Below are 27,774 nucleotides of genomic sequence, written 5' to 3'. Positions count from 1 at the left end.
ACTTACTGCACAGAATTGGGAACTACAAGGGTTTTTCGCAGGCATGAACAGTTGGGCATCCTGCTTTTTAGATTCTGAGTGGCTGATGTGTTTATGCTGGCTTCAGTCATCTCCCTTTTTTTAAAGTTGTTTATAAGGCTTTTCTAAATAGCCTGCTTATTCTAAGACAAGAGATCTTGTTTTCGCACATAAAGTTTAATACGTTGAAACTTCTATGCTTCACTGCTAGCCAGAGACACATTAACATTAATGCTGATATCTATTTGTCTATCCTGTCTGGCTGCCTGCTCTTCTCCAGTTAAAGGGTGGCATTGAGGATTGAGGCATCGCTCTTGACAGAGTGGTTATATAGATGTATCTTGCAGCTAAAGAGGAGGCATATTAAAGCAATTTCCACTTTTTTGGTTGTCTCTCCTTACCACTCAAATGCAACATCAAGCAGCGGGGCATCCCATTTAGTGTAGCAGATTCGTAGTGATTCATTAAAATCCCAAGCTCTATCAGCCTTAAGTGCTGTCTGTTACTATCAGCCTGTAGGAATGGCAATTTGACCGAGCTGTTGTTATGAGTCGCTAGGTGGGGCTTACTTTTATTTTTGCATTTCTATTATGAACAGGGGCTTGTAAACAATGATGTTTGAACTTTTCTTTTTTCTTTAATTGGTATTCCATGCCATTTATATTATTATTATGATTATTATTATTGTTATTATTTATTTTTTAGCAGACGCCCTTATCCAGGGCGACTTACAATTGTTACAAAATATCACATTATTTTTGCATACGATTACATTATTTTTTTACATACAATTACCCATTTATACAGTTGGGTTTTTACTGGAGACCTAGGTAAAGTACCAGCAGCAGTGTCCTCCCACCTGGGATTGAACCCACGACTCTCCGGTCAAGAGTCCAGAGCCCTAACCACTACTCCACACTGCTGCCTAAGACTGAATCGGTATAGTGTAATGCACAACACATTTATATTACACTTTATACACACAATGGATTTGGACAGTTGTTTAGTTTGAAAAAATATAATATGACTATTACTTTTGTTATTGTTTCCATTATTAGGTGATATACAGGCATACTGAAATTCTGCAATTTTAAATCAACAATTACCTTGTTGTATACAACTGTTTTTGACCTTTTAAAATAACTGCACTTACTAAAGTGGTGCAAACCATCTAATTAATCTGAAATTTATAATTAGAGGCAACAGAAGTGCTTTCACTAATAAAGATGCATCATTAACACAACACCCCATCACGCAAATGCATTGAGGATCATTTTTAGTGACAATCTTTTGCCATTTAGGTATTGTTTAATAGACTGTATTAATAATGCAGTGATGGATTAATGGTGCCGTTTTCTTTTAACATAATCCAGACTTCACACCTTTCTGTGTTTAAGTACAACTCTAATTGAATATTTATGCAGTTCCCAAGTTGATTACCAGCTGTTTTTGTCAAGTATGCCCTGAGGTGTGAGACATTATGACTGATAACTCCAGCAAAAGTAAGGAGACTTGTGTGTAATGTGTATGTGTGTGATTTGCATTTCCCATTTGTCTCCCCTGATTGCACAGTAGGTATGGATTCACAAAGTCTTTCAGCTTGCAAGTTTTCCAAACTTATTGCATAATTTTACATTTCATATAAACCTTAACGTTTTTTTTTTTTTTTTTTGAGTGAACGTTTTTTGATGTCAATTTAAAACCAGAGTACTGATCTACCCTAACCAGATGCTCTTCTTCAGTGGCCCTACAATGGTGTCCAGTTGTTCTTAACTAAGGCCTAATGAGTTATATAACCATGAGCCTTTGTTAGAATGGTACAACAATGACAACATTGTCATATGCCAATGGTAATTACAAGGGCATGAACCAATGCACACTGGTTACCCCTTGCAGTGCTATAGAAGTGTGTTACTTTATCTGGATCACTGTACAATATTTTCCAAATGAATGATGTTGCCTTTGCTGGAAATGCTGTAGCCTGTAGTTTTTTTTCAAGGCAACATAATGATATTCAGTGGTTTCCTGATGGTTTTTGTTTTGTTTTGTTTTGTTTTGTTTCCATTACAATACTGAAATAAAATGCTAATTTGGATGACGGTTAAAAATAGTTGAATTATTGTTGGCTGAAGTCATCTCCCTTTAAGGTCTGATTGTTTGCCTACTGGGAATGTTGTTTTTTTTTTTTTTTCTTAAGAGAAATCAGCATTTTCTTCTTGTCCAAATCCCTCTGTCCATCTTTATAATTGCAATAGATTAAAAAAAAAAAAAAAAAAATATATATATATATATATATATATATATATATATATATATATATAGCAAACTTACAAGGTTACATTTATTTCCAACCCTGCAGTTATAGTGTTTATTTCTGTCATAGTTCCCTCCCCTATTTGAACCAAAATCCAGTGTCTTGCCCTGTGACTGTTGACTATGGGTGATCTGGTGTATATATACATGTTTTTCCCTAGATCTTGAATATGAATGGCATTCAATATATACAATTGTTTATATTTAGGAGTGGGAGATGTATTGCCTTTTGCAGTGCTTTCGGCTTTAAAAGGGACCAAGTCAGCTAAGACGATACAGAATGTACGTATCAACACACTAGATTCGCTACAAGAAGTGTGTCTGAATCCACAGCACATGATTAAGTGATGAATGAAGTTATGGTTACGTTAGAAACCCAAGCATCAAAGAACCAAATCTATTCATATAATATTTTTATCATCGGTTTTCGCTGATCGGCATTTTTCCCCAGTATATTACCACATTCATGAGTAGCTTAGCTGTGCTCAGAAACCGAAGCCTGACAGCAAGGATCAGCTTCCACTCTTTATCTCGTAACTGAGTTACTTCACATTTAGTTTGTTTTAAGCTTCCCATGTGTCACGTGAGCCGTTTTATAGATTGTATACCTTTTAAAAATCTGCTTTGCTGTCAGCAGGCGGCAGTGTCCTCTGCAAAAAGAGCATTAATATGATTCTGGACTAGAGCATTGCAGCAGCAGTGCACATTCCCTGTTGAACCCTTGTGCCAATTCATTATATGAAGAGTTTAACAGGGGGAGATGGTGTTAACTATATTGGATGCACATTCCAATCTGTTAGCCTAACTAACCTACATGCAACCAGGCCTTATTACATTTTAGAAAGCTTATTTTTTCTCAAACTAAGAAGGTGGTTTACAATAGCTGTATAATGCACTGCACTGAAGAAACAGCAATCCAGCATGTTTGCAGAACTCTTCTTCTGTGGGAACACTAGTTAATTTATTTCCTTCTTTTTTTCCTTCTGCGTTGGTTCATTGACGGTTCACACGGTTAGATGGCCTTTCGGAGCCAATTTAGCCCTTTGCAGCTCATCATAATCCCATCCTTCATCGCTGCGATTGCATAGGCTTTATGGAAATACCATGCAGATGTATATATATGCCTTAGCATAGCTGATAGCAAAGACTCAAATAACCCCATCAATCTTAATGGCATTTCCTACCTGATCAGCAAGAGGTTTTCAATTTATTTTCCTTTATAGCTGCTTTATTACCCTTTTTTCTTACATATCTGCCCATTTACATGTATATTGCATCATCAAACAGCACTTCATTATATTCTGTCTGACCATGCTAAACTCATTTGTTCACTCAATGTAACCTCCAGTTGATCAGTATCTTAGTTTGGAGCATATGCGGCATGGCACCTCATTATTTCCCCAGTCATTTTTCAATTCTCCTTCAGAATTAGATGCTGTGTTCTTATTAATTTGCAGTTTGTGTTAGTTTGCGAGTGGTGGTGAGGGGGGGGGGGCTCTTGTTCATGCAAGGCGAGGAGGTTGCCCTTATGTGAGAAAGGAAGCTCAGACAGTAGTAATGGGCTTTTGCATTGAACTTGAACAAATTAATATTGCATTTCTCTTTGTTGTGACCTTTCAGTGTAGATTAAATGAGTGCAGACTTGGCATTTGTATCCTCCCTCTTACAATAGAGACGAGATGTGTGGAAGCAAGCACACGCACATTAATATATTATATTAACATAGTATGCTTTTTATTTGCAATTTGTCCCTAATTCAGTTTTTCAGTTTTTTTTTTACTAATTTCCAGTCCTTGTGTCTACCCAGATTTTTCACTACAGGGTTAGTTGTACATATTAACGTTATATCCTAGCTTTTACAATTTCTTGAGTGTGTATACATATTGCAGGGTTTTATGTTTCTGTGTAAATTCTAAGGAATAGGTAGAGACAGAGAAAGGATAATGTTGCTTGTGATCTTCAGTGAGTCCTGTGTTGAGAGCCACCTCTATGTACAAACCTTTTTGCCTTAAGGTATCATTTTCCCAAATCCCACAGGTTTGTATTTGAATCTAATGCAGTCTTCATCTAAATGCTGTCGGTCTGTAAAGGCCACTTCTTTTCACCCATTCCCAAGGGTGTCTATTATATTTTTCCTGCACTGTGCAAATTGTCCAGATCTGCCTTCTGGCTATGGGATAACACTGTGTTATTTATTTATAAATAAATAAATAGGATTTAGTCTTGTCTGACAAGACATGTTTGAAATTGTTTGAAACACTAGGCTGGGTAGACATGTCAGAAGCTTAGTGGATTACATCATCAGGGTGGCTGGGATTCACCAGGATCAAGGAGTCAAGCAGTCGCACTTGGCCTCTTCAGAAAGACTTATACCACAAATTCTTTATTTTGCGGTACCTTATTTTATGAATTTGAAGTCGTGTGTTTACACTGAGAAGCGTTACAAAAATACAGTTGTGCTAACTATTGAACATGATCCCATTTTGCAATTTTTTTTTATTTTCTTTTCTTTTATAAATTGTAAATTTATAGAAAATGCCTTACTCCTGCTAGTCGTGCTTGACGTTTTCAGACACTCCCTTGATAGGCAGCATTGCATTCCCAAGTGACCAGTATTCAGTTTGCAGTTAATGCCTGAATCAAACCAGGCCACTTTACTTTGTAAGATAACAACAGTACAACTATATGATTGTTTTCCCAGGTGGTTAAACAAATAGTAGTTGAAACTGAAAGGAGCAAATTTAAGTATCAACCAACCAGTGGGACTCTCCAGAATGTGTCATTTTAACCACTGTTTTTCTTTTATCTGCTGTTGCCTTTTATTTAAACAATAATATTTATGGTCTTTTATTTGTGTCCCCAATGTGTAATTACACATTGTTTTTATCCTTCAAATTACCAGCTTTTTTTGGTATAAACAATGCATGTTTTTTATTTATCATCTTTTTTTAAATACATTTTTTTGTAGTAAATGGTACCCTTTGAATCAACACTTTGACACCAGGTTCCAAATCTGGAGCACTTTGGGCATAACTCATGTTAGCTCCTTAAGAATGCAGGTTATACATATATACATGTTATACACTGAGCATGTTATATACTGTGTGTGTGTGTGTGTGTGTGTGTGTGTGTGTGTGTGAAAAAATATCCCATCCTGGATAGTGTAGGTTAAAGCTCAGACTGTACTTACTTGGTTTTTGCTATTCTAACAACATCTAAGTGTTAAGTAAGTAAACAATAAATACACTTGGCAGGTTTTCTTCCATCACTAAACACTTAATCATATATTCTAAGCTTTAAGAAAGTAGATTTTGTCATCTCCTTGAAATGGCAGGTTTAGTGCTGAAAATGTACTAGTAACTAAAACAAACCGTGACATACATATTTGGTTAAACATAGCACAGATTATTTGCTGTGTGTTTATTTAAAAAGGATCATCAATAAACAAGTACGCTAAAGGTTGTGGGTGCATTAACTATGAATGCAATAGACTTGACTAAGCCAAGCGTACACAAATGCTGTATCCACCTATGTGCATGAAATATTGAAAGGTGTTTGTATTGGTGAAATGAATGTATTGTCTGTTTATAACCATACATATCTTTATGCAGGTGCACTACAATAAATGTATTCCATTATAGGTAAGATGGATCAGCATTTTAATATTGTATGATTTAATAATTTGTAAATCTGACTTAACGAAGGAAGGCGTTGCTGTCTTAGCAAACTATGTTGTCAATTAACAGATAATACAGCAGATTATTAAAATATCCCACAATGTGGTCTGCAGCCTTACATATGAAAGGAAAGCAATATAGCAGACTGGTTCGGAATTTATTATTATTTTTTTTTTTTTTTTTAAAGATATGTTTGGCATTTTCCATCATTCAGTAAATTATTTCCTAGCACTTTCCACAATGAGGTGGCCAGTGGTCTGAAATTGTGCTCCATTTCTGCAAGGGGTAAAGGTCGTTCTTTTATCCTTTATTTGTCCTGTGAAAAAGTTCTGCTGTTTTCGTATCCATTATCTCTGCATATATATGTGGATTGATCTACTTTCTGCAGAGAGACTGAACTTGTTTACCCCTGGAAATTCAGGATGGAAATCTTTTGGCAAAGGCTGCCAAAGGGTTCCCGATAACTAATGTCCAGACCACCAGTCGCCTTCATTATACATTTCTCACACTCAGTGGTGTTCTGGCTTTTTGTCAGCCACATTTTGAAGCCTTGTTAATGCACCACTATGAAAATGGAAGCTTCATATGCATTGACATAATTAATGAAGAGGCAGGCAGCATGCTCTACCAATTAACACCACAGGGAAAAGTAAAATTGGCCTCTTTTTTGTGTGTTGTGCCAGAGTTAAGGACCGTAGCACACGGCAAATAAATGGAGAGGCTTTTAATGAGCTGCAGCATTGAGCTGAATAAGTCAGGAAGGATGTTGTGTAAACATCGCCAGCTCTTTAAAGTGTTAAAGGTAATTGATGAGCTCAGTTAAGAGTTCTGGAGGAGAAAAAAACATCCTTACAGAGGTGTGGAGATGCACATTTATTAAACTCCTTTCTTTTGAGAATTACTGTTTAAAGGCTAGTATTAAATGATACGGATATCCCAAAATAACCAGATCCAGAAACAAACAGCTACATTTTAAAATGTATTAAATTCCCATAAGGTGCATGTTTCAGAAACGTATCAACATATTATTATTATTATTATTATTATTAGTGTCTGACTGAAAGTGAGCACTTTTACTTTTACCCATAAGAAAAGCTATTTGCTTCATTTTTCCAAAAGGTAAAACAACTAAAAATAAACAACCTTGGCAGAAGAGTAAAATACTACACTTGTAGCAATCTGGCTTTGCCTTTTAATCAATTTATTCTGTTCAAGGAATAAAAAAGCATGGGTGAATTGCTTTGATTTTCATAACTTTATTTTAAGCTTTGCACGATTTTAGTTTCTTAAAGCACAGCTTGTCCGTGAAATATTACAGATCTCAATTTTACTTGTATCTAAATGGCTGATGTGGTTCATTCAGCTCCATTAGTTAGTAGAAATAAACTGGTGGCTTTTAGCAGTGCCTTTCCCAGCACAGGCCAATGTTCCATAAAGCAAAATAATCAATATAAACAGTGTATGTGTATAGTAATTTTCAATATATAACATACACCTAAGTATAACTCACATGTATGTGTAAAGCACTCAAGTTTTTAGAAAAGCACATGTTTGGTTATTCCTGCTGTGTATTTTTATTATGCAATGCTTATGTGTATAATGCACTACAGAAAAAAAAAAAAAATCATGCACATATACATTATTAATCTGTACAAGATGTGTGTGCATATGCAGGAACTGTAAATCTTATGTATTTGTTTTTGCACATTTATTTTCCTGACTCTTGCATTTCCAATATCTCATTCCTTTTAAACTAATTGGGTATCAGGCAGGGGAATAAAAAACAAAAAAAGAATGAAAATAAGTAAATCATTAAGATATTCACCCAAGCTAATTTGTTATTTATTAATTATATACATTTCACCAAGAGAAAGAAGTATGTCTACCATTGTTTGGTAGTCCTGTCCTTTGCTGGATACCAGCACGTCAATATATTTCACAGTTTTGACAGCTGAGAAATGTTACTTCCCCACACATTTCCCAGCTAATTAATGAACTCCTGTCTGCTCACCTCGACTGTGCCTTTGTAGTTTGTTTGAATGCCGGCCCCGATCACTTCGGGATTCATCAGCTCCGAGGGTTTTCCGTTTGTACTGAACCGTTACTGCGTGTGACAGCCCGTGGTTCTGTCAGAAAGAATCGGCCCCCTTGAAAAATCAGTTGCAGAGGGAAGTGACAAGTTAATGGAAGCTAAAGCACTCTAATGTCAGTGCCTGGTGAAAGCTGGGGAAGTCGTCTGCAGTCTTTGCCTTTTCTTTCGAAGATGTCTCTTTGCATTGCTGTCTGGGTATAAAGGGGGCAGCATTACTTTCATTTCCCTCGATGGAGGCATTGAACAAACGATAGGGGATTTAATAAGTCATTCCCGCAGCAGCATGTGACATATACAGTAGACACAATTTATATTTTTTTTAATACCAGGGCTCAAGTACAAAACGGTATGATAACGTGCCTTCAAGCAGTACAAAATACAAAAAAAAACGTAGAAACCTTACTGAAAGAATTCAATCTATTGTACAGTATATATAATACATTATTTTTGCTTAGTGGGTCCTGCACATCAGCCAATTTAGATACCATGGGGTAAATTTTAATGATATAAATAGTGGTGGAAGGTGGCCTCGGGTGCCACTTGTCCTGCCCGCTGGCATTAATTTTAATATAATTCATATGTTTCATTTATTATAGTTTTGCCAGCACAGGGGCGGCTTACGAACTCCAATGGGCAAGGCCATGGGCGAAAATCAAATAACGTAATCATTCATTTAATTACATTGTTGGGTGTCTCCTTTCTGAAATATTAATCCCACAAGTGTTTTCCCTCAGTGTTGATCTCTTGTACCCCTGCGATTATAATCAGGTTTTAAGAGTTTTGGAGCAGTGGTATTCAGATGTGCAACTGTTTAGAATTGTTAAAATAGTCAACAGTGTGTACCTGCATGTTTTAATTGAAAGAGTTATTTGCTTTGCGTTTCCAGCTAGGTGAAGAGAAGGTGGCAGATTGCTTGTTGTGTTGTTTGAAACAAAAAGAATTCGGAAAGCTTATTGACAGGTGGTAGAACTCATTAGGAGCAGATTTATTGAAGAGCAGTAAATGTGTAAGAAAGTAAGGTTTGACAGGGGTCACTGAACATCGAGTGAATGTTTTATTTAGGAAAATATGAAAAAGAAAACTGTAACACACTGTGAGTATACGTTATATATATATATATATATATATATATATATATATATATATATATATATATATATACTTTTGACAATGAAAAATAACTGTTGCATACGTGATTAGCAGGTGTAATTAAGATAACTCCAAATGAATTTAGAATATTACTTAAACATTATTGGGTCCTGCTGACAGAGCAGTAAGTCATCATGAGTTATTTAAACACAGCTATTTTAAAGTATGTTTTGATTAATTAAATACATGTTGATATCAATGAAACTGGTCTGGACTATTTGCCATTTCTTTTTTATGCTATCAAACTTTGAGAATGGGGCCTATTATTATTATTATTATTATTATTATAAACTCATAACCTTTGTCTTCAGCTCACAGCGATGTCATGTGTTTCAGAAGTGCATTACAGAAGCCTTAACGTAGCAGGATGTTCATATTGTGTGTTCTCTTGTTCTAGGTTCTAGGGTTCTTTCATATATGATGTGAAGCTAGGTCAGTGAAGGTGTCTGCAATAGCTCTTATCTATAATGAACCTTAACATGCTTCAGTGTCATCCAGGTATCCTGGTAACACAGCAGGCCATCGAGGTGCTGTTTGCATGAGGGGACTAAGTGATACAACCTACAGTTTCATCGTGGCTGTGAAAGAGCTAACATTCAGTAACAACCAAGGCACACTGAAGAGTCTTTAAAGTTTTTGTAAACCTGACCCATACATCAATATCTAATAAAAACGTGTCTGATGGCGACTTCTAATGGTACCCTTCATTTTGACCTGTGATGTAAGATGGCTGTCATGTTTAGGTCATGTGACTTTTGGTGGCAGGACTACTACTGTATTCTGTGATTCTTGAGGTAAAGTTCGATCATGGCTATCATACAAGAACAAGTAACCTAATATGGCTATCATGTTCCGGTCATGAAGTTTCTTGGGTATATACTGTAGCCAGTACCCTTTGATCTGTTACCATAGCATTATGTACACCACTGTATTCTATGATTTTCACTTTTATTATTATTATTATTATTATTATTATTATTATTTATTTCTTAGCAGACGCCCTTATCCAGGGCGACTTACAATTGTTACAACATATCACATTATACATTATTTCACATTATACAGATATCACATTATTTTTACATACAATTACCCATTTATACAGTTGGGTTTTTACTGGAGCAATCTAGGTGAAGTACCTTGCTCAAGGGTACAACAGCAGTGTCCCCCACTGGGGATTGAACCCACAACCCTCCGGTCAAGAGTCCAGAGCCCTAACCAATACTCCACACTGCTGCCTTTTAAGTACCAATACCAGTGTTGTGCAGTCACAAATCAACTGTTTTCACTTTGTTTCAAACACTTGACACATAAATGTTACAGATATATGTGTTCACATGTTAAAAAGCATTTTTATGCCCCACAAAAATGCTTTATTTTTGTTCAAAGCAACACCCTTTTCTATTTTGTGTGTTTACTTATTTTTAGTTTAAAAAAAAAAAAAAGAAGACGACAGTGTTCTTGTCTCCTTATGCAGTTTAAACAGTAAATTACTAGAAATAAGTTAAAATAAATGTTTCATTAATTTTCAAAGTGGTGACTCAAATTCATAATGTTAAGCTAAGTGTTATGGAGAATGGTAATGACCTGAAAAGTTCTAATGGGTTTCCCCATATATTTCTGATTAACTGAAGAGCCAACATACTTAATATTATTTATAATAAGATCTACTTGGGTAATGTGGCCTCAGTCACGTAACAGCTAAAACATACACAATTTATTCTGCGCATTCAGGATGTTACCAAGCCATCCATTCTGTGTTATCAGCTTACACCGAGGAGCAAAGCCATTATTACACTGCTGTATTTCTCTATTGAAGTACATTAATCACACAAGTGGCATGATTAATATGAATATTGATTACAATCTGTGTAACCTAGCTTTTAAGGATTCCAGTCGCAGAGATAAAATTTCAATATTAATTAGAAAAAAATGTAATTTGGTAAATGCCAGCACACTTGATTTCTGAATGGAAATGAAAAAAATATATATATAAATGGCTTATTGATTGGTTAAAAAGGACCTCATTCACGATACATCATCTGCAGCATAATAGCAGCTGCTATAAGTGTATTATCCATTTTTATGCAATTTCAACAGCACTCAGTTCTTTGGCATTAATCTCAAGAACAGGACTTTGGAGAACCTGGATTCTGCTTGTTTTCATGATCTTTCGTACTTGAGATGAGAAAGCTATTTTGGTGGTAATTAGAATGACAGACAGGCATATCACACTCCAGTTATGTAATAAGATGCCAGCGTAGTTTGGAACATTGAAAACGCTGAGCTGCAAAAAGCCCTGTGAACATATAAGAGCAATGCATGTATCAACAATTCATATTTGCATCATTACAAATTCAAACATCATGGGGATCTGTCCTCATAGTGTGAAGCCCACTTGTAGTTAATGTAGTCAATGTGTGAAGTAATGTGTGTTCCTGTCAACTGCTCAGGCTATTACCAGGTTACTCTTAAGATTGAGATGCTACACCACTGTAGACCTGATAAAAGAGGGGGAAAGTAAAGGGAAAAAAGACTGAATGCATTTGTTTAATTATGTGTCTTTCCAGTTAAGAAAGTATAGTAATTACATTTTTATTATCTTGGATCCTTGTAGCTAAAATGACAGAACTGCACCGAAACTACTGTGTTAAAGTCACTGCTTTTTAACAAAGGCTGTCTATTTCAGTAATTGCTGTCACTTTTTAAGAAAATAATGCATACAAGTATCAAAAGTTTGCAAATAAGTATGTGCTTAAAAATAATTAAAAGTGTACTTTTTATTGCCGTATCAATATTTTTTATGAAAATCCCAATTTAGCTGAACGGCAAACTTCATATGACTGTTAATGTAAGATTCCCTTATCTTAAGAGAGCTATGCTTCCCCCCTGCTGATTCAAAAAAGGGGTGCATTTCATTATTAAGTGCTGCTGGCAAAAATGTTGCAACACACAAGGATTAGAAACAAACTGTTTAACAATTACACCTCAAGGTTGTGACAACAACCCCCATCTACCCTGAAGTGGCAACTTATGATGTTTGCATTATTATTATTATTATTATTATTATTATTATTATTATTATTATTATTATCATTAGTTTATTTAGCAGACGCCTTTGTCCAAGGCGACTTACAGAGACTAGAGTGTGTGAACTATGCATCAGCTGCAGAGTCACTTACAACTACGTCTCTCCCGAAAGACGGAGCACAAGGAGGTTAAGTGACTTGCTCAGGGTCACACAATGAGTCTGTGGCTGAGGTGGGATTTGAACCGGGGACCTTCTGGTTACAAGCCCTTTTCTTTAACCACTGGACCACACAGCCTCCTATGAAAATTCTATCAGCCTCTGGCAAACCCTGAGATATGCCAAAAATTACTTATTTATATATGGTTTTGAATTGGTACGTACAGTGCTACAGTACGTTGCCTCTGAAGTTACTATGGAGAAGGCATTGTTTTGGATTAGCAATGAAAAAATCTGTCAAGCCATCTTCTGACAACCATTCCACTTGTCAGACTTGAGCACCACTTACTGTAGATACTAGTACAGATGTTAGTGAATCTGTTTCTACTTCTGGGGGTCAAAACATCTTACAGCACTTCATGGTAAGATAAGGCTTTTTAAGTGTTTGTGAAGTATTTGTAAATGTTGGTACTACAGTTGATAACAAGCTCTATAATTCTGAAATAACACATCTATTAAGCATCTACGATAGGTAAGTGAAGTATTTAGGGATGACACCTCATGTTCGCGGTTGGCTGCTTGCTGGAGATCAACGCCACTTGGGAATGGAGTTTGAGGTCAGTAGGTTTATTTAAAGTCGCTTCCTACCATACCTAGTGACGGTTACAATAGGAGCAGACACCCCATCCACAAGCACCGACATACAGTATCCCAGAGAGTCAGTAAGGATTGCTACCCAGTTCTACGGCTTTCAGGATGCACAGCCAATTGTGAAAAAAGATTCTCAGCTGCCATGCAATCTGTGGCACAGTTCCTTGCTGCTCCAAAACTCCCAGATGCATTTGTCCCATTGTCTGTATGATGCCACATTCTGGCTCCTGTCCCATCTGTTTTAGTAATTACTGTCATGTGAACTGATTTTACAAACGGCACGCTGCATTGTGGAGAGATAGTCGCGATAAGGTATTTTTTGATTAACTGCGCTGCTGAAATAATTACTGGTACAATGAAATCCGTTTATGGAAGGGGGAAGCTTTTGTGTTGCAGAGAATCATCTTGCAGGCAAACAGTGTGAGCTGGTGAAGTTGTCAGTGGTGGATTACGGCAAGACCTTGACATCATTGTTCTAGAACTCAGGAAAAGAAAGAAACGCCTTTTCATATACACAGTTGTATGAAGTAGATAAAAAAAACAGTACTCTTTTTGTGATGGGTTTTGGCTTTTTTTAATTTTTTTTTTTTTTACTTATCTATAAATGTTCGCTTACATTCCATTCATTTTGTTCAGCCTGCATCCCCTGATTATTTTTCCTACATTAACTTATTTTTGTTCTTATCAAACACATACTGTAACCGGTGGCATTGGTGAAATATAAGGTTAAAATTAAGGTGTGCAAGGGTTTTCTTAAAAAAAAAACTTAGTATGTAAAGAACTAGACCTCTTAACTCTGCACACAAGTAACTTAATTAACTAAATAGGGAGAGTTGATGTAAATGGATTAACTGCTAATCTAATGTCATTCTAGAAGATACACCAGAGCTTAGTTCACAGTATAGCTGCATTCCCAAGTCCCAAACAAAGGTTTATTTTTGGAAAACATTCTCCAGGAATGGATACAGCCATGCATCGTTTTTCTATGCTCCTGAGTGTATCGGTCAAAAATGAGGATTAAGTTACTCACAGGGGGTCATACATTACTCATTGGTTTACCTTCACAATATCCAACCTTTTAGTCTTAGGTCTGTGTAGTCAGAAGGCCAGCTTGTCATCCAGTCCCTAACTCTAACCACTAGGCCACACTGTCTTCCTTCCCTAATTGATAGCACGGTGGCAATCTTTCAACACAACGTGAACGCTAGAAAATCTGTATTAAAAACAAAATAAATCAAGTATTTGATTTATGAATATGAAAAATAGTGTTTGATTTGCATCTTAAGAAGAAGAATATGTACCTATTATACTGTATTAGGAGTAATTACTAATGGATGACTTTTTAAAATCCTATTTTACTTTTTTTTTTTTTTTTTTTGCTGCCAGTAAGTTTTATATCTGAAATTAAATTATATTAACAGTTTTAGATGAGGTCATGGCATGATATAACATCTAATAATTAGATCATGTTGTCATCGATTAATGTTGTCTAGAAAGCTATATTTTTAATTGCCAGTTTTCAGTTAAAATATGCTTTAAATGTACTCCAACAGGCTAGTTATTCCCAGCAATCTTACATTCAGGACACATCCACTTCCATATCGAGAAACACTTTCTGGTTTGGCTCTCCATTTGATTTCTGGTTTTAGCCCATTTACGGCAACTGAACCATGCTGTCATTTTTAAGCAAATTGTAAAAATAATTTAAGCAGAAACAGCCATCGTTTCAGTGGAACACACTCACGCTATACCATAAAAGGTTCTATCTTAGAAATAGAGAACAAAATATAGCAGTCAATTTAGGTTGTTGCTAAGGAAAGGGCAGGTCACCTAAAGTTTTTTTTTTCTTTTTAACGTGCAAAAATGTTTTCATAATTTAGATGAATTTGTTGTAATGTAGTGCCTAGTTAAAAAAAATGAATATGTATAGTTGTTAATACGGTTATAGTAGATCAGATGTCATTCCCCTGGACTAAAGGTGTGGGAGGTCAGGTGGATCGGTGTCTGACATCCAGTGTGAAGTCACATGGACATCTGTAAGTACTGTACACAGAAATACCAATGCAAAGTTGGACTACATCAAGGGTCTGACACAATTAACTTTTAGCGGCAGAAAAAAATGTAAATGCAGGCAATAAATACAGCTGTATTTTTATTTTATTTTGATACTTTATCAATTCTGTCTTTATTTAAACCAACATAATAATAATAATAATAATAATAATAATAATAATAATAATAATAATAATGCTTTTCACACTAAAAGTTAATTGAATTGAGCTCTAAAATGTCGTTTAGAGATCACTGGAACCCTAATATTCATATATGTTTACTTTTCGTATTTATTTATTTTTTTAAGCTTAACCTTTGAATAAAAAAGAATGTGGCAGCTCATTAGTGTTCTCCCAATGGCAGAATGTAGAGCTGTTTCCTTAAGTAGCACTCAAAAGACGTACACAATGGCTTATGTACAGAAAAGTCTCTGTGGACCTCTGATACGACATATTGGACGAGTCGATGGAAATAACACTGTACTTAATAGACACAGAAAATTACTAATTATTTTTTGCCTGGGGTAAGTGTAGGTCTTTGTAATGTCTTGGTCTTTGTGCAAAGAGTGAGCTAAAAAAGCAGTTTCATAAAATCCTTAAAATAGAAGCAAGGAAGAAACCACTACAGTAATTACTTTTTATTTGTAAGCTCTCCTCGTCAAAAACAAAAAAACAAAGCAGCTATCCGTTTAAGAGGGTGTCATTAATATTTAAAAAAAAAAAAATTGTAATTATAAAACTATTCAACTTCCTCCTTTTTACATTGCTCCTCACTGAGAAAAGAAAAACGTTTGTGGATTTCTTCAAACTGCTACAGTGGTAATTATCGTCAAGGTCATTAACTTGATAATACCAGGACTGTGTGTGAGGCAGGCTGTTCTCTCTACAGCAGGCCTGCCAGCGTATGGGATGGCATGAGAATTAGTGTGAAGGGACATCTGCAGTGCTGCCCCCAGCACTCTTACCACCCATGCACCTCTCCAGGGACTGCGTGGTTGAACAAGAAAAGAGAAATTAAAGAACACCATTCACTGTAACTGTGCATTGTTGCAAATTTATTTTTAAACACAATCGTGATTTTGATCACAGTATCCTGGGTCATTAATCAGATGTGGACATACTACCAAAGTCATTTCACTCCTCATCACTTGTCCAGTGTTTTGTAGAGTGCCTCCATTTCGTCTGCTGCTGCACGTTCTGTTGCCTGCGCTTCTGTGTAAACAAAAGTCATTCTCACCCACCTCTATTGCTGAAACAGAGGCGTGCTGCAGGCCTAAAGGTTCAGAAGATGAAATGAGGGTGTTTAGTGGTGGGGAAACTTCAGTAACGTTCACCGTTTATTAAAGATAAAAAAAAAAGAAAACAAGAAAAAGTTTCATTATTGTTGCCCTCTAGTGCTTTTTTGAATCCCTGACAATCCTTACTATGTAGGTTCACATCCATTATTTCATCTCTTTAATACATAAAATTTTGTCAAGCATCTTTTCAATGTATCAAACAGGTTTAATTGAAATGTTGTGTTTATATATATATATATATATATATGATTCCACGCACTCTAAGTACGGTTGAGCTAGAGGGATATAATCCCTGATATATGCCCTTAGAATCTTTTGTAACCCCATCACAAAAAACAAATCAAACAAGATCACTCCATCAGCTATAAACAAAATGTCATTTTAAAGTACATTTAACCTTTTCAATAAGATGTCATTTGAGGAATGGCTAAATCAAAACATCCCGGAAAATATGAGCACCTCTGAAATGTCTACAGTCTCTGTAAGTAGTACAGAGAGAAGTACTGTCCGACAAACTGACCCGGTTTCTTCATTAAGCTTTTCCGAAGGTCACACTGCTTCTGCTGTCCAATTACTAGGCAACTTTCCCGGAAGTATTTTTAATAAGTGCTTGATCTGAAAAATCTTTTTTTTCAGAATCTTTTGTTCTCTGTTTATTCAAATAAAAGTTTTAAAAACACTGTTTTGTACACTCATTTTATAGAGAAGATCATTGTTATGGAGGACTATATTTATAGAACATAAAGAGTGCTTATGTGGAAGGATACGTAAAAAAAAAAAAAAGAAAACCTAAATAAATTCAGTAAAAATCAATAGAAATGATAGTTAAGTGTGCTGTAGCATTGAAGTATATAAGCAATAAGTCTGGTTATAATAGCGCCCTCAACTTAGTCTCAGGCCCCATTACCCAATTGTCGTATAATGCCTGGTAATGCCCTCTGTGTTGGGTCCTATTGATTTTTTATATTTATATATATATATATATATATATATATATATATATATATATATATATATATATATATATATATATATATATATAATTTAGTATTAAGGGATGTTAAGTAGCTGCAGTGAAGGCGGAAGTTGCATGCATTGTTTAGGTTGCTTGTAAAGCAACAAATATAAAGAAAATAAGAGAAAAAAGCATGCCTGGCGATTGCAGTAAGGAAAGAAAAAGAGTGAGAGAAAATGGCTATGAAAAGAATGTTCTGTGTGGGGTTCAGCATGAATATCTTTTATGTTATTTTTATTTATTTTTTAATGATGCGCTCTTGAAAAACGTTACAAGAAAAACGTTGTTTTATGTAAGAAGGTTCTATATACCATATACTTTAGTTCAGCAGGTACTTGTTTTGGGTTGTAGAAATACAAAACACAGTACTTTAAGATGAGAAAAAAAAAAGAATTATTCTTTCTCAATTTCATTCATTCCTTCTTTTCTGTTACATTTTTTCTTTTTTTTTTTTTTTAAAGGCAAAGCCCTTTTCACAATACAGGAGCCAGAAAACAGTTTGTCCTTGCCTGTCTGACCTTCCTTGTACCTGCATTAAATATTAACTCTCCTACTGGTTAAAAAAATGTGTTTGAACTCTCTTTTAATATGCCTTTGTGTAGTTGCTGGGCAAAACAGGTTAAAGAAAGGACTCCACTATGTGATTCTGTGTTAGAGAATTCATTTACTCACTGAGATTCACAGTACATACCTTTTATAAGTCGTTTACTTATTTATGTGTCTTACCCCCACCCTTTCACACCAGTGTAAAAATAAAGCCTCTTTTTATAATGCCCCGATCCGACTTGGAGGATCAAATAGATTAGTTGCCTTTTAAAAGGTATGTTTCTTTTAGCCTAAATGATGTTTTTTCTATGCAGACCTTTTTTGTAAGGAATTAAAAATTGATGCATTTCCTTCAAAAATAATATGCTTGGTTGTGTGTGTGTGTGTGTGTGTGTGTGTGTGTGTGCTGGTCTTTTAACTAAGGCAGTTGTGTTCTTTATTGGTTCATTTCTGTGAGGGAACGCTGCCAGCCTTTTCTCCAAGCAAACCCTTTTGTAAGTAAAAAAACATTATGCTTTTAACACAGCTAATATTTTTTAAAGGATCCATTTAAGTGAAATAAAAAATAAGTAGGAATAATCGTGTGTTCTGGTTATGTTATACATCCTGTATAAAAATAATCTACTAAGGAGAGGGAGTTTTATAAATATCTTTTTGTTTTTTTGTTTAGCTTTTTTTTAAACGTTTCCACTAAAATGTCTGGTCAGTTGTTGTGTGTATTACCGCCTGTATATGTGCAAGGATAAGTTGTCATTTTTTCCATGCATTTGTTCTAGAGAGGGAAACCTCACTGTCCCTTTTCCCATGTCAGGAGTAGGTCAAAAAAAAAAAGAGTAATCTAAGTGATTATAGCAAAAGGTCGTTCAATTTCAGCAGGGCAATGACATTAGTTGCCAAAAAATCTCAACAGCTGTTTGTGATGCAGCTTTCTCCCCCTCCCCTCCCCTGGGATTTCAGAAATCTGAATTTCGGTGAATGAAAAGGACTCTGCCCTAGGACCCATTTGACAAATGAGAAGCCATGCAGCATCAGCACCAGGCGAGTGAAGCCCCAGTAAAGGGAGGCAGTCTCTCTCCACTAGTCAGCAAGCTAACCGTTCGCTGTACTGCCTGAGCTTGTGCTGTCAGGGACATTACACACATCCATCGATAGGCTGCAGGCTCTGTCTTCTCTCAATGTTCAATTTGCAGTATCTTGAACCTACTGGGGTAGGGGGGGGGGGCTTGACTGAGCTGCTGAAGTGAGCTTTGCTAAATTCACACACACACACACACAAAAAGCTACGAAGCCGTTGCCAGCCCGACCAGCAACTCCAACAACCAGTGAAACTCAGCTGACAAGACAGGACCAGCGTGCGTGCATGCAAGCCACTTCACTTGTTCTACGTAGACTTCAGAGCAACACAATGCAGCATCCCCTTTCGGGTGCAACGTGCGTCGCACTGCCTAACGTGGGCATGTGTCCCCAGCTTTCCTGTGCCTTGACTTTCATGTACTTACAGCAGGTGAGTGCATCTCTGTTTTCAGCTGCAAAAATTTTTAAAAAAAAAAAATGGTTTGAGATTTTTAATATTGTATTTGACTAGGTTTAAAAAGGCTATTTTTTGTTGTTTTCTTTTTTGTTTCTTGTTGTTGTTGTTGTTGGTGCTGGTGTTGTTTTGAATCAGTGGTGTGGTGTTCCCTAGTTTTAATTCTTTGTAGGGGTAGCCTATAGCGGTATGTAGGACAATCATTAGCCAATGCAAGATGCAGCCTTTTGTATTGGGAATGTATCAGTTTTAAAAAAAGTGACACATTTGTGAAATATGCAGCTGAGTGGCAGCCAAACTTACTAAATTATTAACTGCGGCTAGACGGCTCTCCTCTCTACATGGTTGGATTTTTATTGAATTGTTTGAAAATCTTTTTAAAACGATACTTCATTGTTATACCTTGGAGGCTTGACGTAATGTCCCGTAAGCCATATCTGTTTTCATTTTGCTTGTGGTTTAGCTCTTTTTCAAAACGAACTATACAGTAATTGAAAAAAAAAAAAAATGTTAGTGCAGTGCCTTTTACATGTTAGAATTCCACTGGTCTGGTGTATCTGTTTTTGAATATATTTAATAAGACATAATAGTGTGGGAAAAATACTTCAATGTAAACAATAAACAAAATAAATAGATTATAGTCTAATTGTAGCATTCTACATATGTACTACATTTATATATTGATCTGGTGGCATTCAAATATATACAACAGCAATATGTCTGTGCTTTAATTCAGATATATATTATTATTATTATAACTGTAATAATTTAATAAGATAGCGACCTGGGGAAAACAGATGTGAAATGAAAACATGTATTCGGCATAGTAGACTTTCACTGTTAATTGCTTTTTTTCACTTTTTTTTTGTTAGACGGCTGATCTCTCTCTTTCGCCAGCACCCATAATGAGCCTTTTGTTTGTGTCTAAACGTCTTGGTGTATACAGCAAACCAAATGTTGACTTTACAGTGACGCACATGCAACTTTTCTTTCTCTTTCCCCTGGTAGTGATCTAATTTGCTTCTTTTCTATAGCAACCATTAACCTTTGATGAGACCTCTAATCTTTACCTTATCTATCTTAAATTGAGTTACATTGCACATTTTCTAGTAAGCACAATATTTGTTTTGTGCACTTAAAGCACACAGTAATATATATATATATATATATATATATATATATATATATATATATATTTGACATGATCATCTTGCTTGTTTGGTATTTTGTTATTTTAATTTGTTCACCAAAGGTCTTAGTGTTATTCAAAATCGAAGCAATACACATTCCCTTAACAACAACACAGAGTTTGCATTTGTTTTCTATCTATTTAATATAAACAGTTGGATTAACAACAGAAACGCATGTATTGTGATATAATCCTGTTGATAAGGTGTGATCAAAATTGTATTATGTTATTACCAAGCACTGTATATGTGTATATGTTTATGTATTACTGTATAGTAATGGACTAGTGGATTTACTGTGCAGGGTCGCTGAATTAACAGGCCTTGAAAGGCATTTTAAAGAATACATAGATGTGTAAATAAATAATCTGATTGTATACACATGATCATTGTTTTATCATTTCACGCAGGCTATGTGTTTCAGACATGTGGCAGCAATTAAAAAACCTGACAAGGTACTCATTTAAATGATGAAAATGAAAATAACTGAATGAAGGGTAACTTGGGTACTTATGGACAAAAAAACAAAGATGAAGGGGCATACCTACACAAACAAATACATTTCCAACTAATATCTAAACCAGCATTCCAGAAAAACATGTTTCTTATTAGATTGTATTATTCTTTTACAACAAGTCTTTACATGCATAGGCTGCTTTTCTTGTATACCATCAGGCAATTCTACTACTGAGAACAGTCCTTTAAAAATGCCCGTACGGACTGTGGATGAGAAAACCAATGCAGAGCCTCTTTAAAAATTAACTAGGCTTTATAATCATTAATGTGTCTTAAAATGATTACATGTATTATACCCCGAATACAAATACACCTGCAAACAATACAATTGATATTGTTAATATACTGTCACTGGGTAAAGATGAAATATAATAATAATAATAATAATAATAATAATAATAATAATAATAATAATAATAATAATAATAATAATAATAATAAAACAGTTATAGTTTCTTATAATCCTGTGAGTACTGTAAGCAAGCTTTGCAGCTATCACTGTCACTGTTAGCAAACAACATCCATTCTTGTATTCAGATACTTAATGTTGCTTTTTATTTTGTTTTCCAGTATCACTTTTTTTGGCAATATTTGGCACCATACTGTTTTGCCCCAGATGCTTCAGAGCATAATGTAATTTATGCTTCTTTGTTCTATTTCACTGCCACTACAATTTTACCTGAAGCCTGGTGATATTGTCCCATTGTAGTGCCAACAATTGTGTGATTCATGTGATTAAATTATTTATTGTAGCCAGTCTTACTTGATTTAATTCTGTCTCCTACTAGCCAATGCGTGTGTCATGTCCTGCCTTTCTTTACAAGTTCATTTAATCTAAAATAAAACAGTCCCTGCCAAAGCGCTTGTCAAATTTGTATTGCCTGTGACACTTCAAGGAAACTCTTTTCACAAGGTACTGTAGTATGATTTCGCATTTTAAGAAAAACAGCATTGTTTAATAAAAAGCTTTATCTAATTCTGCGTCATTTGTACATTAAGTAGTCCATTTAAAGCCGCATTAAAATTGAACTTTTTTAATTAAGTTTACAATTGTATAATTACAGTGTGCCCAACTGTCAGATATTAAAATAATATTATATCACACTGACTGAATATTTTAAACATTACAGAGACATTTTGAAATCTATAAGCCTGAAAGCTTTGTCAAAATACTTCACAGACTGCGTTAAGTGCTAATGGAAATTATTTCTCTGTGTTGATGGGCAATACATCATAATGCATATTATTGCTAACATTTATATGTGCTCTTTGTAAAGTTACTGCTAACATACTGGTACTAATGGCACTTTGCATTGCATATAAACTCGCTCAAAATAGCCCAGTTACAACAGTATCATGGAAACAGTATTTATTATAGAAGGCGGATTAATGTTTTTAGATACATGATTATAGATAAAAAATGATTGGTACTGATTGATGATTATAAGGATACATTTAAAAAAATTAGCTAAAGGAAATGCTGTTCTTCTGATCACCTGCCTATGTATTTGTGTGTGTGCATCTGTAGCTCTACATGAAGCCATCTATCTATGTTCCTATACATCTATTTATCTACCTGTTCACTGTCATGTACACTCAGACCTGTTTTATATAAGTGGTTTGCTGTATCTCTAACCTTCACACAATTAACGTGGCACCCATGGTTAGAAAAGGGAATTCTAACCAAGCTTGACAGGCACAAAATATAGCCCTCTCCTTCAGGTGATAGAGAGTGTGGATTTGCACTGTCCTCATCAGCAATACAGCTCTAACTAGCTCTTTTTCACCTGGCCTCTTTTGACAGTGAACTTCTTTCTTTCCTTCCGCACCCCCACCCCAACCAACAGCGTAAAAAAAACGCACCATGCATTTCTGCATGACGTGATTTTAATGCACTGGGAACTTCATTTTACAGCATGGGCAACATTCACATTTGTTTTGTGAACTGATCAGTGATTGCCTGTCATCTTATTATTGGTATTACTTTTATTGTGGCATTGAATCTATATCTTTTTTCTTATTAACTTTATTTTAGAAAGAAAATGTGAAATGGAATTTGAAGTAGAAACTGAAGAACTGCACTGATTTTTCACAGTCGCCCCACTCATATCCCGATGTTGTTATACATTTATTTTTAACCACGTTTCTTTTGTTGTGTGTAAAGTATTTATGATTATCCAGTCTTTATTAATGCAGTTTAACCAGAGCATGCCATTTGAGATAACGCTGATCAACATTACCAGCCATATTTTTATTAAAAATATATACCACTCTATGGCTTTCACCTGTTCTACTCAAATCTTTTGAAACCTGATTGTCATTCAGTTTAAACCTGGTTAAATACTAATTGTAGATGTTAAAAGCACCCCCTAACAAATATATTTGAATGTAGCTTGCAAGTGAAGTTTACTGATACACATTCATATTGATCTGTGCATTTACTAACAAACTTAACAAGCGACATTAGGAACCTAGGAATGATTGAATTCCTCATGCTTTTCTGACTTGTTTATTTTCATGCTGTAAAAAATATTCTTTAACTATCAGTGCATATTATTATTATTATTAGTAGTAGTAGTAGTAGTAGTAGTAGTCGTAGTAGTAGTAATAGTAGTAGTTTCTTACTGTAATGTATATTCTGATGACTATTAACACGTATTTATAAAATGTACAGCCTTTCCTTCTATATTCATCTAAAGTAATATAACAATTTCAACAACCAACAGTTGTCTCTTGCAGTCCTGTAAATCAGTCTTTGTTCTTTTGTTATAAACCAATGACCCCATTGCACTGTCGAGGGGAAGGGAGACTTTCCAAAACAGTGTGCTATCTGCAGTGTCTGTGAGCACATGTGTTTGTGAGTAGACTATTAGTTTCTTCTGTTAATGATGATACATAGAGTTTTCTTTTATGTACTGAAGTATTTTGTATGCAGGGTAATGGTTTCCAAGTGAAGCCATTATTCATAGTGGACACCCTCAGATCGAAGGTAATCCCACTAAAAAACCATTGCATGCTCATGCTGGTTTCCAATGAGAATCTAATTTCCACATTAGAATATTCTTCTTTGATATATTCAATGTTAAGCCTTTATAAAGGAATTTCATTGGCATTTCTGTACACGGTGCTGTCTGTACGATCTCTGATCAGTTTTAAAATTATGACATTTTAGTCCCTTTAAACAAATTAGCATTAATCCTAAAAAATATCACAAAACATACACCTGTAAAGGTATTAGGCTATTGACAGGATTTTTATACAAACAATATTTAATACAAGAGCCTTTGTATGATCTGTTATGGTTTTAACTTCATATAGTATAAACTTAGTAAGAAATGTGTTCATACATTCTTAAATATAGGTGGAGTTAATTTTGCTGAAGATGTATTCAGCATACATTCTCTGTAGCAGTAAAGGATGGTAGAAAGTTCCATATTTCTATTAAATGGTTAGAACATGATGGTGTGTTTACTTAAAGAAGCCCATTCAGGTTGCAGTACCCACTAATGACATTAATGGTACTATATTTGTTTTTGGTGAACCAGTATCACTGGTGACCCTAAATGTTATAGTTACTGGTACAATGTTTATCACTGTAAGGTCTTACAAATGTAAAGTATTTGCTGCCTGTTTTGCAGCCCTGTGTGCTATTGCACGGTGATTTCCATGTGAGAACGCGCAACCACTGCTTTGATTGCATGATGAGGAAGTCCACCTTGCTAGTGCTTAGTCACCATCTGTTTGTCTAACAGCTGAGTCTGAGTAATTGTCCAGCAGCTGTATTTAGGGCTAAAGTTCAACAAACCAAAAAATAACATACATCAGTGACCTCTGAGGGAACAAAAAAGCAGTTACTTATTTACACACTTTCTAATTTAAGGATAAGTAAATAAAGTGCAACCATGATTCTAACGTCCTATTTGATTCCATATCTGTTGAGAATGTGCATGGGTTTATTAATGTGCAAATACTGACTGCCTGAAGCAAACAATGGAAAAAAAATACTGTAATTATGGCAAAAATATTATTATAATTTAATAATGAAATGCATGTTGGGTGTAATGACTTGTGGGACTTTAAGCTAACAATGTATAGTGTTGACACATACGTGGGCATACAGTACAGGGGTCAGACAGACCATTCAAACACCTGCCTTTACATTGTCAATATGGGCTTGATTTCTTGTGATGAGTTTTTAGTACTGGAGGAATACATCACCATTCCTTCCTAATTCCTTTTGAGGTATAAAAGCTGGTCTCCATTATGACAAAAAGAGTCACTTTTGAGAATTTCTTTTTGAAGCGTCAAGCTTATATATGGAAGCATCTGCCAATGCAGCACCCTCTTTCAAAGTCATATATTTTATATAATACAGAATACATGTCAGGGTTCCGGGTGTATGAGCACATCATCACAAACATGTGTGCTACATACTGTATTGCCTTGGTTTTACAATGGTATTGTTCAACCCCTGTTTGTAAATGCAGCACACACACGCATATGTAGACTGAATGCTTGGAGAAACACCATCAATTTGGGTACCAAAACAGCCAGTCTAGCATGCCTTTTAAAAGGATCAAGTAATGTAATATAATTTAAAATGATCATTCCGTCTGTATACATTTGTTTTCTTGTCCTATAATAATATATGGTCCACCAGCACTTACACAGCTATCGTAAAGTATAATTAGGTAAATCGTTTGGCAAATTACTTAAATATAATTTAAATGAGCTGAATGAATATTTTATTAAGAAAAGACTGTCACTAAGGGGAACAAAAATGAAATTGTAATTGAAAATGTAACTAGAAGAGCCGAAGATCAAGTAGCTTACTAAAGCACCCTTCAGATTTCTCAAACTGTCTTGCCATCAGTTTCAGATTGAAGTGTTTAATTTGGACTCTTCTGTGGAACTCTGTCAATTCTCCGAACATCATTCATTTACTGCTGACTGAATGCAACCGAGAGCTATTGACTTATTTTACATAGATCTTCCCCTCCTCCCCAGTCAAGGCAACAGTCTATTGAATTTAAGTAGGGAAAATTAGCATATGTAATGGCCACACTGTGCTTGGGTTGTGGTATCCCTGTGTCTTTGGTTTTGCTTGCAGTAGCAGTCTCCAGCTGTGGGGAGACCGCTCAGTGTTTGATTCCTATTCTTTTGTTGTGTATGAATCAGAATTAGGCATCAGGAACAAGGAATGGTAATAAAAAGGAAGAAAGGAAAAAAAAGCTGAAGCATTGTTCTGTTCACATCTAGGTTAGGACCCTGATGATCCCAAATAATGTACCAAATTGCTATACGTACCTTAGTAAAGGAGAGGAGTGGAGGGGGGCACAGTGGTGACTTCTGAATGATGACAGACACCATGCAAGTAAACAGGGGATGATCACAGTGGAATCAACCATCAAAAGAGAAAGGCAATTTCCTTGCCGGAGCAGTTTGGATACTGTTGATATGTTTGTTTGCTTTTTTAATCTGGGTCATTATCGCCCAATTTCACTGATACAAGAAGAGAGAATTTAGTCTTTTTTTATCTACAAAGCAGGTCAGGAAAATGTAGGTGGCCAAAGTGTCCTAGTAATGATTCCCAACCCTCTCCTAAAATGCCTGACCGGTTTTACAGTGGGAGAGTAATCCAGTCTCCACACTCTCTCCCACTCTGGGGTAAGGCTGCCTAGACGCTGCACTGGGTGGTGTGGTTGGTTAGTTAGATGTGATATAAGCAGCTGAGTACCAGGGACAGTGCTGAGACTGACGCACTCATCTCACATTGTAGCAGAATGGGACTGGAGTCTGGAATGCTGAAGGATCGTTATTACCTACTGCAGCACGCAGCCCCTGTACATGGATGTAAATAGCTACACTGGTTAATAAGGGCATCTTGTGCATTTGAAAGAACTACGAAATATTAGATTTGGATATGTAATTATAAGTTATGCAATATATATATATATATATATATATATATATATATATATATATATATATATTACTGTATACAGTCTTTGAAGTCTATTTAATTGATCTTAATGGAGGCAGATTTAAATACAACTTTTTAGATAAATAAATAAAGGTCATGAAAATCAAATAACCAACAGTGCATGTTATTCTTGAGATCATTTCTATCAGGTCTCTGTTTAGATCAATTAAATAGACCTCTATATGTTATAAAAAGTACAGGTAAGATGAATTACTTTCCTTCAATAAAAAAAAAAAGTAAAAGCATTGTGGGTGGTATACTGTTGGTTGTGGTTTACCTAAGCTTCGATTTGCCCTGATCTGCAATTTGTGCTATTAGGTTCTAACATGGCTGCATAGCTCAATTAATGCTCTGTGGCAGGGGGGGAGAGAAAAAGGTTGCCTCTTTCATGTTGGAAAACATAGTTAGATACTTTCAAAGCTGACAGCAAAACATTGTAGGGGGCTTCATTTACTTTGGTTGGGAATGTCATTATCGTGTAATGCAGAGTGACTTCAACATGTATTTGTGGGCTTGTTCTGATAATCTTTGTTACAGAAAGGCTTCTTTTCTCCTAAATGGAG

The 27,774-nt window shown here is 35.4% G+C and overlaps 1 protein-coding gene across 34 annotated transcripts in view; it reads left to right on the top strand.

Moving 5' to 3' along the window:
* Positions 1–27,774, top strand: part of LOC117431445 (RNA binding protein fox-1 homolog 1) — a 603,925-nt gene that overhangs the window by 459,287 nt on the left and 116,864 nt on the right. The window contains exon 1 of one of the 34 annotated variants that reach the window (XM_058995827.1): positions 19,031–19,501. The exons of 31 other annotated variants lie outside the window; for them this stretch is intronic. In XM_058995827.1, the coding sequence (XP_058851810.1) occupies positions 19,358–19,501 (144 nt within the window). In that variant the 5' untranslated portion in view covers positions 19,031–19,357. Of the gene's footprint in view, positions 1–19,030; positions 19,502–27,774 lie in introns of those variants that run through there. 2 more of the 34 variants (XM_058995824.1, XM_034052344.3) reach the window with 2 other exon arrangements.

Source organism: Acipenser ruthenus, chromosome 22 (assembly GCF_902713425.1).
Source record: "Acipenser ruthenus chromosome 22, fAciRut3.2 maternal haplotype, whole genome shotgun sequence".
NCBI classification, from domain to species: Eukaryota; Metazoa; Chordata; class Actinopteri; order Acipenseriformes; family Acipenseridae; genus Acipenser; species Acipenser ruthenus.
The sequence above is the reverse complement of the archived record's forward strand: the minus strand, read 5'-3'. Positions and strand labels throughout refer to the sequence as shown.